The sequence below is a fragment of the Anoplophora glabripennis genome, unplaced genomic scaffold, assembly GCF_000390285.2.
Source record: "Anoplophora glabripennis isolate ALB-LARVAE unplaced genomic scaffold, Agla_2.0 scaffold808, whole genome shotgun sequence".
Taxonomy (NCBI): Eukaryota; Metazoa; Arthropoda; class Insecta; order Coleoptera; family Cerambycidae; genus Anoplophora; species Anoplophora glabripennis.
In genome coordinates this window covers 165,811-180,380 of record NW_019416885.1, presented here as the reverse complement: position 1 = coordinate 180,380, position 14,570 = coordinate 165,811, and the positions used below count along the sequence as shown (strand labels likewise).

At 34.5% G+C, this 14,570-nt stretch overlaps 1 protein-coding gene across 3 annotated transcripts in view; it reads left to right on the top strand.

The window, feature by feature from the left end:
• Positions 1-14,570, top strand: part of LOC108913008 (eukaryotic translation initiation factor 4E-binding protein Mextli) — a 65,876-nt gene that overhangs the window by 30,508 nt on the left and 20,798 nt on the right. For 2 of the 3 annotated variants that reach the window (XM_018718461.1, XM_018718462.2), the window contains one exon: positions 14,281-14,352. The exons of the other annotated variant lie outside the window; for it this stretch is intronic. In XM_018718461.1, coding sequence (XP_018573977.1) covers positions 14,281-14,352 — 72 coding nt within the window. The remainder of the gene's footprint in view (positions 1-14,280; positions 14,353-14,570) is intronic. 3 annotated transcript variants of the gene reach the window in all.

The following is a 14,570-nucleotide window of genomic DNA, read 5'->3' as shown; positions in this document are numbered from 1 at the left end:
CTGAAATAACACTAGAACTGCTCGTTTTATAAAATAAGTTTCAGAGCAATAAAACTTTTCTCTAGTAATACTATATATATTTTAAATACAATGTATTAATGAAAAAAAAAAAAATAATAATTCACGTAGATTTAATTTTTTAAATTTATAATTTTTTTTGTGAACTTTTAAAACTTCTACAACTGCATGTTATACTTTTTATATAATAAAAAGAAAAATATTCAAACTATACATTTGTTAAAAAAAAAAAACTATTTATGAGAATTAATTGAAAATTATTGTACCCGCTTTGTTAATAATATATAACTATAGTAATTTTCGTACCCTGCCACTGAATAAGTTAGTGGACGTCAAATAACGGCGTGTTTTAGTTGCAGCTCATGCACAATTGGGAATTGTTGTCAAATCCTATATTGAAAGAAAAGGGTACCTATTAAAAACATATTTCCAAAGCACTCGCCATGAGGCGCATATCTTTTGTTGACAAAAATAAATAGCGTTTTTCCCCCAAAGGGATAAAAACGAATATTTCAGGTCTTGCCTAGGCTTGACCCTATTGGAGATTACACTTTGTCTTACCTCGTATATGCTCCATGCACCCCTCTCACTTCTACGTCTGTGCCTGTCCCATGTCTCAAGAGTCGCCCGACTCCGCCATCCCGCCAACGCCAAGGAGCGTGTCGATCTTCTTCAGTACCTTCGAGGGTAAGTTAGTCGTCAAGAGGGTCCCAGGCCATAGAGGCATCCCTGGTAACGAGAGGGCTGATCAATTAGCTCGTCTTGGGTCCAGGGGACCTGGACAGGGACCTGAACCAATCTTAGGTATCACATGCGGCAGCATTAATGGGGCCCTCAATAAGTGGGCCTATCAAACTTTAGGTCTGGATTGGAGCAGAAATAGAGGATGCAGGCAGGCCCATAGTTTTATACATGGACCTAGCAAATCCAAGACAAGATGGCTGCTGAGCCTCAGTCGAAGAGCCCTAAACCAAATGGTGGGGGTCCTGACAGGCCAGTGCAGGCTAAGGAGGCATTTAAGCTTAATAGGAATTGAGGAGGATCCTCTATGCCCGAAATGTGGCGAAGGGGAGGACACCCCTGTCCACCTTCTGGGACAGTGTGCAGCCTTTGGGAGAATAAGACATAAAGTCTTTGGTGCTGAAGAGCTGCAAGGGGTTGAGGTGAGAGACCTTCCATGGACCAAAATCCTGGCTTTCATTAGGGCATCGGGTAGGTTCGAGGAGGGTCAGAGACAGAGAGTGGTTAGGTGATGGGACGGCGGGGTAGGCAAAAAGGGCCCACTTGTGGCCTAATTGCCAGGCTGAGGCCGCCCCTTTACTACTACTACTATTAGTCGTCAAGAACTTACTGGGTCAAGCCTAGGCAAGACCTGAAATATTCGTTTTTATTCCTTAGGGGGAAAAACGCTATTTATTTCACGGTCTGTGCCGTCGGCTTGACCCTATTGAGAAGTGTTTGGTGTCTGACGACGTGGGAAGCGTACTGTGATTTAAATGTATGGTTTCTTTTTTTTTTAAACACACAATTCCTACAAAAATAAATATATTTATATTTAACCATAATTTGAAAAACAAAATATAACACTAGAAATAAACTAACTTTCTGGTAAGGTCTACACAGAACAATCACATGTAGTAAACTCGGCCATAAAAACCTAATATTAACAACAAGCAAAATAAAACAAAACATTTCTAAACAGGTACAAAAACTTCTTTGGTTAAATCATTTATTTGCGAATTAGTTTGAGGCCGGCAACTTCTTTGTAATAAAATCTAAAGAAATTTTCTTGTCCCTTCCAATTACCCGCTTTGAGAATAGAGTCTAAGGGCATTTCATTCTGGTATCTCGACGAAGCCACCGCTGACTTGATACTACCTGGAGATTATGCAATTCCCGCCGCTATAAATGCTTATAAAAAGCTGGGTAATACCCTGCTTATCTCCTCTTCTTTCTGAGGATAAATATATAAGATTCTTAATCCAGGAAACCGGATCTAGTGATGGATCTTGAGATTTCATAAGTTTCCATCCGGACTGCCTGTAGGTGCTTTTATCCGTTTTGGAACCAAAGCTAGGCCAGAAGGTAATGGAATCTTCCATTATGCTCATATTTTCGCCGTCCAGCCTTAATAATATTAAATCGTGGATTCTTCTACCTGAAGCCAACAATAAAATTAGTGCTACCCGACGAGCTACCTGGAATAGACTGGCTCTATTAATTTGTTCTTTTTTCATCCAGACTACGAGATCATTTATATCCCATGTGAAGCTCTTTACTGGTGGTGGCTTACTAAGGTCATTAGCCCGTAGCACATGTTTTATTAAAGGATGTTTTGAAATGAACTCGCTATTTGTAGGATTCGACAAAGTTGCAATGGCTGATTTGTGAACTTTGATTGTAGCTGGGGCCAGCCTTTTTACTCTATATAAGTAACTGAGGTACCGGGAAAGCTCTCGGGTTTGGGATCATGGGGGACAATATCTTTAACCTTAGCATATGCCAGCCAACTCTTCCAAGGCGCGTTGTAAGTCTTAATTGAAGACTTGCGCCAAGACTTTTCAAGTAGTTTTCTGTCCTCTATTGGCCAATCGTTTGTGCACTTTGACCACCTCGTACCTTTCAAACCTCCAAATGTAGTTTCCGAGCATGAGGAAGCGGAAGTAGTATTCTCGTGTTGGCTTTTCTCCATCTTGTCTAAACGCGATTATCTTTTCTTTGGTTGATATTCCGGGGCGTTATTTCCCACTGAGTCCTCAGAGGACCCATCATTAGCGTCACTTTGGGCAAACTGAAGACAAGCATCTCTTCGAGATAGTAACAATGGTTTAAAATCTCCCAGGGTAGCCATAACTAATTCGTTTTGAATAGCTGATGATATCACTCGGGCCGCTAAGGCAGGCGGGCCTATTATCAAACCAATACAAAAAGGCCATGATAGCATCTTTACTTTATGATCCCTATAAACGCGCTCTGGTAAACTTTTCGCCTCCGGATGCTCGGGCTATGCCCACTGTTGGTAAAGCAAATCGGATATTATTCAGCATCTGTGGATCCAAATTCCAAACAGCTCCGCCTTGTCAAAATTTACTATCTTCCATTTCTTCCAAGCTTCAAGAAGACACTTCACTGCCAAATCCTTAATTCTATTGAGAATAATCTGATCCGTCTCATTTTGTGCCGGGATCTCCGCCAATTCAGAGAGCAGTACTGAATTAGGTCCAGTATCCTGCGCCATCTAAAATAAAAACCATATATTTCAGATGTTAACTTCTGTACCCTGAGGTGAGATTAACTGATAGCCTTAAGGATCGATGTCCACGAGAGTCATACGGCTGTTCAGTATGACAGGCCGCCGCTGCCTTTCAAGCAGGAAGGCAGCAGCTGCCTTACGGCTAATTGAAACGAGCCTTACGGCTGGTCGAAATGAGCCTTACGGCTGATTTAGACGAGCCTTACGGCTGATCTAGACGAGCCTTACGGCTGATGTAAACGAGCCTTACGGCTGAGCAAATGAGCCTTACGGCTGCTCGAAATGACCCTTGCAGCTGCTCGAATCGAGCCTTGTGGCAGATCGAAACGAGCCTTACAGCTGATTGAAACGAGCCTATGGCTCCTTGAAATGAACCTTACGGTCCCTCGAAACGACCCTTACGGCTGTTCAGAACGAGCCTTACGGCGGGTCGAATCGATCTCTTTGGCTATTTGAAACAAACCTCACAGCTGTTTCCGTGTTTAAAAATAAAGACAAGCAGCTGCTGATAGCGAATTGACTGATTTTCTTTTGCTAAAATTGAACATTTACTAGACAACGATGTGCGCTAGTTTCTATAAAACAGGGTACATTCCTTGTACCTTGAAGATCTCCCATTACAAGAAAACTGAAAAAATCAAATACTTACATTTACAGCACCCGCACAATAATGGCGATTATTAAACCCTTAATAATCCCGAATGGTACTACGCCGTTGCAAACAAGTCACTAGAGGGATGCACGATGCACACACTTGGAAAGTTTGAAGCGTACTGAAGAAGATCGACACGCTCCGCGGCGTTCGGCGGCGTGGCGGAGTCAGGCGACTCTTGAGACGTGGGACAGGCACAGACGTAGAAGTGAGAGAGGTGCATGGAGCATATACGAGGTAAGACGAAGTGTAATCTCCAATAGGGTCAAGCCAACGGCACAGACCCTGAAATAAATAATTATCTGTTTACTCACCTCACCTTTATAGCATGATACTTGAAATTTTAAAGCTAATCTTCGAGTATCCTCTTCTATGGAGTTTAAAATTTCTGGTTATTAATTTCTTATTCTCTGAATTTGTTCCTGTCCAACATTAACGTATTTACATTCAAAGCTCCCATAATCTCTTAAATGTTGGACCAATCTCACAAACATTTTCTTATTCGTATAAATCTATCTGGTAGGCTCTAACCACGTCAACTCTTTCTTGATTCGTATACATGCTTTTTCGTATATCATACAAAAACTTGAAAATTAAGATATATTACACTGTTATGTTACTATGTCCTGGCCAGCCAGGTTGATGCTATCTTACCTTGACTGGGTGAGCCATAACAACCTTGCCTTAACTTAATGGGGCTGTAAACAGGGTTCTCTTATTTCGTAACTTGATTGACCTTCAAATAACCTTCAAGTCGTCACGTCTAGGTCAAAGAGTAAGAATTATAAAGAGAAGACAGTCCATTCATAATTTAATATTACAACCGTTGACCTTGGATTAAAAGTCCCTTTAAATTGGACTTTTGCGCGGTTGCCAAATATTATTGCAGCGATGCCACAACTTACAGAAATTCCCTAATTTATATACTAACATAATAGGTAAAACACGTAAAGATTATATCTACATCGTCTTTTTGAGGTTTATAGTGACATAACGGTTTGAAACATCAGTTATGAGAGAGTAAAAATAAAATTAAATAAAGCCATTTTTCATAAAATTGTTTGTTTTGAGTATGTATTTAAGTACAGAAAATGATAATAATAAAGTGTTACAAAATACATATATAAATAATTTATAAAGCCTAGTTTCAAATNAAAAGAGATGATAATCAAGTCTTTAGCGTAGTGTAGGTATTTTTCTCCAAAATTCATATTCTTCAGATTGTGATAAAATACCCATCATTACCTGAATATGAACATGCAGAGCTAAGTTGATTTTATAAGAAAAATGCAATTGATTACTTATTACAGAAGTAGTATGTAATCGATTACCGATTACTTTTTCCATGAGGGACAAGAAAAATCAAGGGAAGAAGAAATTTGACAATATTTTATTAAAAATAGATTTCTTCACAAAATGCATGTAGTAATACAAAAACAGCCTTAACCATTACTTAGCCAAAAAGTAGGGATTGCTCTTTGACCTAATGCTCTTAATCATAACTAACGCATACAGACCGAGCTCTATGATAAAATAGTTGGTTTCTATCTCGAATACAAAGAAATTTTGTTTAGATATTGCTCCCATATCAGATATGTCTTATATAAAACATTAATAAATTATTTAGCTTGAATACAATTAATACGTTAGTTATTCACAGTGGGACAATTACACTGATCGACACGAAGCATAAAACTTAAACTTGGTAACTTAAAACCTGATAACTGATATAAATTGCATGTCACAGAAGATGGTCTAAGCTAGCTTAGTAGGTGGTGTACATGAAGAGGAAACTAATGAGCATCTAACTATATATACAACATAAAATGGAAACTAACGGGTTACGTTAACATATAATATACAGGATGTCAGTTTCGATCCAAATAGAACAATTATCTGAATTTTTGTCTGCGAACGAGTAAATCATTATATATTTTAATTTTTAATTTAATAGATATTAATACTTTTTCACCTACTTTCGTTATTTGACGTTTTTGACTACTCAGTATTATAGGCAACTCAAATAACTGTATTAAAATAGTAATTTGTTCCTTTAATGAAGTAGGTACCTACCTATTAAATTGGGACTTTTTGTTCAATTCATTTTCAGTTTTTCTTGTGCAGATAAATAGTACCTACTCACTGCACGAGACTTTAGATAAGGTAAACAATAGGGTGAATAAGTATTAATGTTGCCTAGGGGTAACTTACCCCTTACCTCAGGTATGATCATTATAAAGTAATATCGTTCACCATACCTAACATGTATAACATTCATGCGATATTCCGTTCATGTAATCTGTATTTTTTAGATATTCACATTAAAACTGTTCAAATTGACAACCTGTATACTACATTATGTATACTGTGAAAATTTAGATTATAAATTCATCAAAATATTTAACTTTCTGTTCTGTTTCGAAGTTGTTCTAAAATTTGAATTACTATTTTTAAGTACATGATATATTCGTAATCTAATATATAATTTTAAAAGGTAGTCAAGGGGAAATTCAGAACAAGGGTGTTGGTATCCAATTGTTTTAAAAGTGTTATATAGTGTGTTCCCTGGATGTTTTAAAATATAGGATTCAATATTTTGTAGAAATAATTGCTCGAGTTGATAAATATAATTATAAAAAGATTCATGGGGTGTTTTTAAACTGCCAAATATTGATTCACTGGTTTTATAAGCCTTAAAATGAATAAATAGATTTGAATCATCCAAAGTATCATTGTCAGTAGCAAATTTCTCACATATTGGGCAAGAATGTTTTGTAAGACACCTAGAAATTAAATAACCACAAACATATTTGAAGGCATTCTGTTGTGGAAGTTTTAACTGCTGATAATGGCAATCGATTTGAAAATTGATTGGTTCAATGATTATTACAGTGGGGATATGTGTTTCAGAACTTGTAGAAAAATCAGTAAGTTCTGTCATAATTTTATCATAGTCTTCTAAATAATTCATATTGTCTGTATGAATAAAATTCAAAACAAACGTTTTTTTAAAAGCACGAACGAACTGTATAGCAGTTGGATTTACAGAATTTCCATGTTGTTTTCTTATAGTCCCAAAATAGTTTTCGATACAATCCTGGTTCAAACGCCTAGTAAGGATAAATTGAAAACCTCTAGTTTGAAGACTATCCCATAATTGTAAAAGTGAATTTATTGTAATTTTCCAGCACTTCATGAATTTTATAGAAACTTTCTTATTTTTGGATGGATTGTATACTACAATCTTGTCGAAAAGTTCAAGTGCTTCTTTTAAAAATTTTACTTGTGTATCATCTCCTCTAAAAGGTCTGTTAAAAATCTTTGGAGATTTTAGATTTGAGGAATTAAATATATCGAATAGTTTATCAAATATTGACAAAAGTGTGGCTGTGCCCATAGCTTGTGTTGGTAAGGCTCCCAATTTTACATAGTTCTCCAAAGCAGCACATACGGTGTTACTCACAACTTGAGTAGCCAGTTTTACTCTCATCCTTTCGAAGTTTGAAGGGTATATATGTGATCTTGTAAGTTTCGGAGCCATTCTATTAATGCAAGTGCTATCCTTCTCGAAAAAAGTTGCAATATCTGCCCACGAGGCTCTCTGATTGTCCCATTTGAATTCAAAATTTAACAAATTATTCCGCATAGCTTTAATCATGTGAGGAGGATCAAAATAAAAAAATATATTTTTTCCACCCAATATTACTCTTGAGTTATTGCTAGTTACCCCCAATATTTGTGATAATTCTAAGCAATTTGAACCCATATCTGAAATTAAACAAACTACTTCGAGGTTTATACTAGATAAGGATCTAACCATATTGTCTAACAATGACTTCATTTCATGTGCATTATAGGTTGTCACAGAAAAACAATAGCCAATTGGTTGCTTCCATGAAGACTTTATACCACGTATCATAAACACAGTAGCTGTTGAGGCAGGTTTATTGCTGCAAGTTTCCCCATTATCTTCCAAACCGATCACTTTATCAGTTCCATAATTATAGAATAAATTGGCTTTCAAAGACATCTCATCGAGACATAGTATACAAATTCTATCCTGTTCTTGCAAATTTCGTACCTTTAATTCCAACAACTTAAATAAAGAAGTATTGATGCCTGCTGCAAAATCAATATTTTGTACAAAACGACATAAAGATCTATAGGATGGCAAACAAAATGTTTTCTCTAAGTGTCTATAACATTTAGGGCTTAAAAAGTATAAATTTAGTGCAAACTGTTTAAATTCAGTGCTATAACGCCTGCCATGCTCAGGTATATTTGAAAGATCTACCTGACACTTAACAAATTTTGAGATACTGGGTGTTAAAAATTGATCGCAATAAAGCTTAAATTGATCTGCTGATGGATTGTTTAATTTTTGTAATGTTAAGTTAAGTTCTTCTTTTAATTTTAAATTTTCGCTCTTCAAATCCTGCATCTGTTTTCTTAATTTCTCTTTTCGTGGAGATCTTGCAGACAGTGAATATTCTGTTTGTACTTCAACTGGGGAACGTAATGGTGGAGTAACAGATGTCTCGCATGGAGGTATGATTTGGATATCTTGGATTACTTTCAATTTTTTGCTTGGTGAAGTGAGAGCTTCCTCTTCATTTCTCCTTTTAAGTGGCTGGTATGATGTACTGGGTTGTGGTTGATCTAGAAATAAATACATCATTATTTAATACTTTATGGTTATTAATTCTTCTTTAAATTTAAACAACAGTGAATTAAAACCTCTTTTCTTTTTATGTACTACATAGGTATACAGTGTTGTCCATTAAGTTTGCAATAAGTGGGAAACTTTTTTGAAGCAAATAAATAAGTTTCAGGACCACCAATAGTTAGTTACTGCATGTTCGGTAACCATTTTGGGTGCATTTAGAAATATTTAATGTTCAACAACATACAAGATGAAACAAAAAATGTGAAATATGGTAATGAAGTTTTTTTATTGCAAATATTAAAAAAGTTTTCCATTTGTTGGATACTTAATGGACTACACTGTATAAAAAAAGATCCTTACTCTTTGGTATAAACATGCTAGAAAATTACTTGGTTCATTTTCTAAAAAAAAAACGTTTATAATGATAAAAGTGCTTATGAACAGACCTCAGAATAGACAGTACGAACAAAACAAAAATAATATTCTTATGTATTAATAGATATATCGTAGATACTTGCTAAGTACCCCCTTTTTCAAGTAAGATATCGAAGTACAAGGAATACCACGCACCGAGCCATGCACTGTGTGTTTAGTCATTACACTCATATGTACTTTAAATTTAAGATATAAATGAAAATGAATGTAATATTGTTGTAATAAATACATACCACTAACGAAGTCCGTTTGTTGAAATGGCGTGGGCTCTGCAGTAAGTAGCAGTCTTGTTTTTTCAAACGGGTTATTAAAGTCTGAGGAGTTAAAATGGGCACTACATACACGATATCTTGAATATGCCTTTGTGGCATCTAAATCAGGCTTTAGCAAGTCCTCGCGGCCACAAGCTACAAGCCATCGATAACATCTATAAAAAAATAGATACATATATTTTATAATAGGATCACTAGGAACCTACAATGTCATACAAATATTACCATCATATCACCTAATAATATAATTTCTACTCTTTGACCTAATGTTGTGACTTGTGCAGTACAGTATAAATAATAAATATGGTAGATCTAGGTATGTTTGATAGCCTCCTACACTGTTACTAAAGTGCCTAACAAAAACTCAGAAGCCTGGGCCAAAGAGTAGACTTTCACGGCTATTTCATTAACGAGTTTACCATAACATTTTAGGTAGCAATACATAATACAGTGTAAACATTTATGAACAAAACTAAAGGAGAAAGGAGCATAAATTCAATTGGAGAAGTACCTTTGTCTTTATTACCTAAAAATTCTTTTTTAAAAATAGGTAGGGACCTATGCTACATACCTACCCTGTCACTGTCATTTATTTCGTGCACATTTCCTTTCTGCCACAGGTAATTATATGTTTTTGCCTGTTTTATTTTAATTCTGGGACTATACCTCAGAGGAATAAGTAAACATATTTCTCTGAGGACTATACCTACTGTAACTTGTGATAAAAATTATTATCGCCATTGCCTACCTCTGAGGTTATATGTGAGGTATAATATTTTATTACAGTGAATAATATTCACAATTATTATGAAACTTAAGTCAAAGAGTAAAAAATGGAAAGGATTTGAAAGCGATCAATAATGGTTTTAATATAAAAACATAAATTCAGTTCGGTTGGGTTAGGTTAGATATATGGTATTATAATAAATTCTTACGATTTTGCAAAAAAAAACTTGTTTCATCCACATACCTTGTTTCATCCACTGGCACTCTAAAAAACTTTATATTTGTATTCACACTCTGTCTGTTTTTGCAGTTTTTAAAAATACAATATTTTCCACCACTTTTTATTCCTTCCATTTTATTTTTTTTTCTGGAAATAGGTAATAATAAGATATTTCACAACACTTTAAACAGTTTAAACAAACAACACACACATTCACAGTAAAATGGGAGCAATACTAAAACTTTTGGGCGGCTGTGTTTGTCTACGCACGACGAAGCGAACTTTGTACGCCGATGTTTGTCGACCTCTACCCGAAAAGTTTGATCTTACACTGGTTTGACGTCCCTTTAAATTGGACTTATTTACTCTATCTCTCTCTCATTTACTTTTTCTTTCTATCTGTCTCCTCTTTATAATTCTTACTCTTTGTCTGGGTCATGGTCAAGGTCATCATGAAAATTAAAACTATCAACCAGAATCTTTCGTCATAAGTGCTTTCACAAAAAATGTTGCAAAATCTTATTCCGAACCTTATTTGGCCCTAAAATACAAACATAAAGACATATCTGAACGTAAAATTTTTCTTTCTATCTATTTCCGGTGTGAGAAAAATATATCATCATATCTAAAAATCCAAGTTGCCCTCTATTCTTAACTTTTGTGTCAAGGTCAAGGACATTGAATGTCCCCCTCAGAACCCTATAACTTTAATCTAAAAAGTTCTTGAAAACACTTCCCTAAGAAGATATTGCAGTGCGATATTTAAAATGGGACACCATGTATATTGAAGTATATTTGTGAAATACATCCTTAAGAGTAAAAAAAATGTAAAGTAAATAGTCCAACCAATAGGTATCTGTTGTTCTACCTGCACAAATTTTGGTTGTCTTTGTTAGTCTTGAGTACAGCAAATTAATATCATATAAGCTGGAGTGTTGATGGAGACGCTATGTAAAAATTGCATGAAAAATAAACAATGAGTTGTTTTACAACCAAACACATACACAGTCCTAAGACCTACCTGATGATATGCAGGAAGAATTCATCGAATTGCAGAATGATGGCACTTGTAAAGACACCTTTAGTTTAGGTGGAAGCCTCAAGGAGTGTTCAAGAAAGCTCTTTCTGATTCAAAGCTGTGTGAAACTGCTTTAAGATATCTGGTGATATTTTCCACAACTTTTCTTGTGAACAAGGATTATCAGCAGTGGCGGCGCGTGAACATTGATTGAATGTGTTCTGCTTAGGGTTGTTACATTTGTTGAATTGAATTCCGGGATATTAAGTGCCCGGAGTCTCTAAATGGCGCCGCAGGCGAAAAATTTTAAAATTTTCAAGGTCACGCGTTTTCCTGGCACTTCTGAATTTCAAGGAACAATGAATTTATAAAAAAAATACAGATTTTCACAAGAATGATTTTTGAAATTGATACCTTTTTGAAATATCCATTTACGAATTACCTACTGATGGTATAATAAATTGGAATAAACTAAATATATTTTATTAAATTATTGAATATTGTTTATAAAAAAAAATCGTTTGTGAAATTTACCAACGATTCAACGAATTTTAATTTTCCTCGGCGTGTTATGATTTTTTCTTTATCTTTTTTTATATATATGTACATTATATTATATTCCGGGAGTTATACGTGCAAATCCGAAATCCGGGACCATACAGCTAATTCCCGGTACAATCACAGAAAATCCCGGTCATACCAATGTGGCTAGATGTTCTTTTAAAATGTCGTCAAGATCTACACTAAAATTTATGAGTCCACGAAACACATCAGGGTTGTCCGAATTTTCTGTCTCGTCGTGTCCGAGAAGTGCTAATTCGAAAGCTCCGCAAAATTTTATGCAATCTATGATTTTAAATAATACATGACGATTTTTCATTACCTGTTCATATGTTTCCGTATATTATCCCAATATGCAGAATCTAACTGACTTCTTATGTTTATTTTACCTAAAGACTTAATGACTTAAATCTTTCACACTGTATATTGTCCATGCTTTATCCCCACCGAAAAGTAAGCACGGAAAACAAAACAGTGAATATTTTAAATCACACCCGCACACCCACTCTGCTTTTGTGTATACATTATTGTTTTTTTATAACTTTTACTTCTTTTATTTTTAGTTTATCCTCATAAGGCAGAGAACCAAATAAAGTTTTTTTTTAAACGAAACGCTATTCATTTTAATAACTATAATATCCGTAGACGCCTAAACGAAAATATTCACACGTGCCGCTCGCAGAAATAAACCACCACATACCACGTACGAAATATTACTGCATTTACTGCAGACTGCAGCGCAGTGGCTGTCACTATTGCAGCCGCAAAAGCCCCTATCTCCGTGTACTGGGTCACGTGCCTGATCAGCCAATAAAAACAAAGGACGCATATAATTGTTCGCTGTCCACACATTGTGTATATGAGGTTGCATATATTAAGGAGCGTAGCTCGCGTCGCAATAAATAATAATATAAGCTCCTAGATTTATTTTAGCGCGAGTACATTTGGATTCTTTAAATATTTTGTTGATATTTAATATGATTAAATATAAAATTTTATGTGTTCTGCAGCTCCGCAGCTCTTATGGTAAAACTGCCCTTGATTATCAGTGTTACTTAATAGAAAATAAAAACAGGAACCGATTAGATGCAGGCGACAGTATGTGCGTAGCATTAAGCAGCAACATCAACCCCAGAGTTTCTCTGCTAGTGAAGCAAATGCAGGCTCGGAAATCTCGTTTTTAATATCTGATAATAGTTTGATATATTATGTATTAAGAATGTTTGTGTCTTGTTTCGGAATAAAAGTTTTATACAAAATTGTGTTTTTATAATTACATAACACGTGCTCCCTGAAGAGTCAAGTTTTGCTTTATGGCTCTGCCATCTCTCAAAAGTTGGGAACCACTGGCCTAGATGCTAGAACCTTTGTCGTGCATTTTCAAATTTTAATATTTATAACACTTGTGATTGTGCCATATTGATTTTGGCTATCAAACCTAATAGTGTAATTATAATAAAGTGCTATATTCAAACGTAATAATATAAAGGGTATTTCATTTCTATATTTAGATATAAAGTGTCTCTATTTTTAACCTCGCCTGCAATTTTTATTTTGGAAAAAATATTAAATATTGTTGAATCTATATGAAGTGCAAAATTTTGTTTTAGTTCAAACAAATGACCCTCATTAATATGTCAAAAAGAATGTTTTTTTTTAATGAAACATTGTTTATATTTTTACTTGTTTGGATAGAATAACTTATAATTACAGTGATATAAATGTTTTATAGGATTATCTCTTAATAACTGAGGTATAACCAAAACAGGCAATATCATTGCCCACAACTCCCTTACTATTAGAGACCTATCAAACTTCTTATAATTGTGATCATAGGAAGGTATATCTACATACATGATGTTTCTTAAAAAAAATAAATTTTTGTTTATTTTGACACCTTTGTGATGTTCGTTTGTTTGATCTGATGCATAATTCTGGAGCTTGACAAAAATTCCTAAAACTTTTATATTTGATTTTCTCGTATCTCCAAAAGTATCAGTTGTAGGTGTAGTGCAACACACAATTGAAAAACTTAATATAAAGAGAATGCATTATTTTCCCTATAATAAATTATTTTACATAGCTCTTAATGTTCTATCTTCACAGACAATATAATTTATTATTTTTTGCTAATGTGTATAGGGTTTGTGACGCATAATAAGAAAAAGTTTTTAAACAAACAGGTGGTATATTTCTGCACAAATATTAGGAAATAGGATTTCTGTTGATCTATTATAAATTTCAATTCAATTTTTTCCTTTAAATATATTCAAGATGCAGGACATCGTATGATAAAAATTGCAACAGATATGTATGTCTCTATGTGAATACGAGTATCTGTATGTCTATGGAAATATGTAAGACACACGATTGCATAAATGTACTCAAAGACATATTTATACAAATGTGAATGTATATGTATTGTAGATTCATTTATAATAAACTTTTGTTTATTATAGTTATGGGAATCAAAGGAAGGAGAGTTCATATGATAGAAGAACTAAGTGAAACGATAATTTCATTCCAAAGAGGTAAAAAATGCTGTACTCTAATAACATTTGCTTTTATTAATTGCAAAATCATTGTTGTGTTCTTGTTAAGCATTAACCTATAATTAAACAGTACTAAATATCACAATTTCTTCTTTCACCGACATTTCTACGTGGCATGTAATATAGGCTTGTTTTGGTTCACAATCTATTTTTTGCCATTCTTATTAATGAGGAATGATATAGTTTCTTCTTAAATT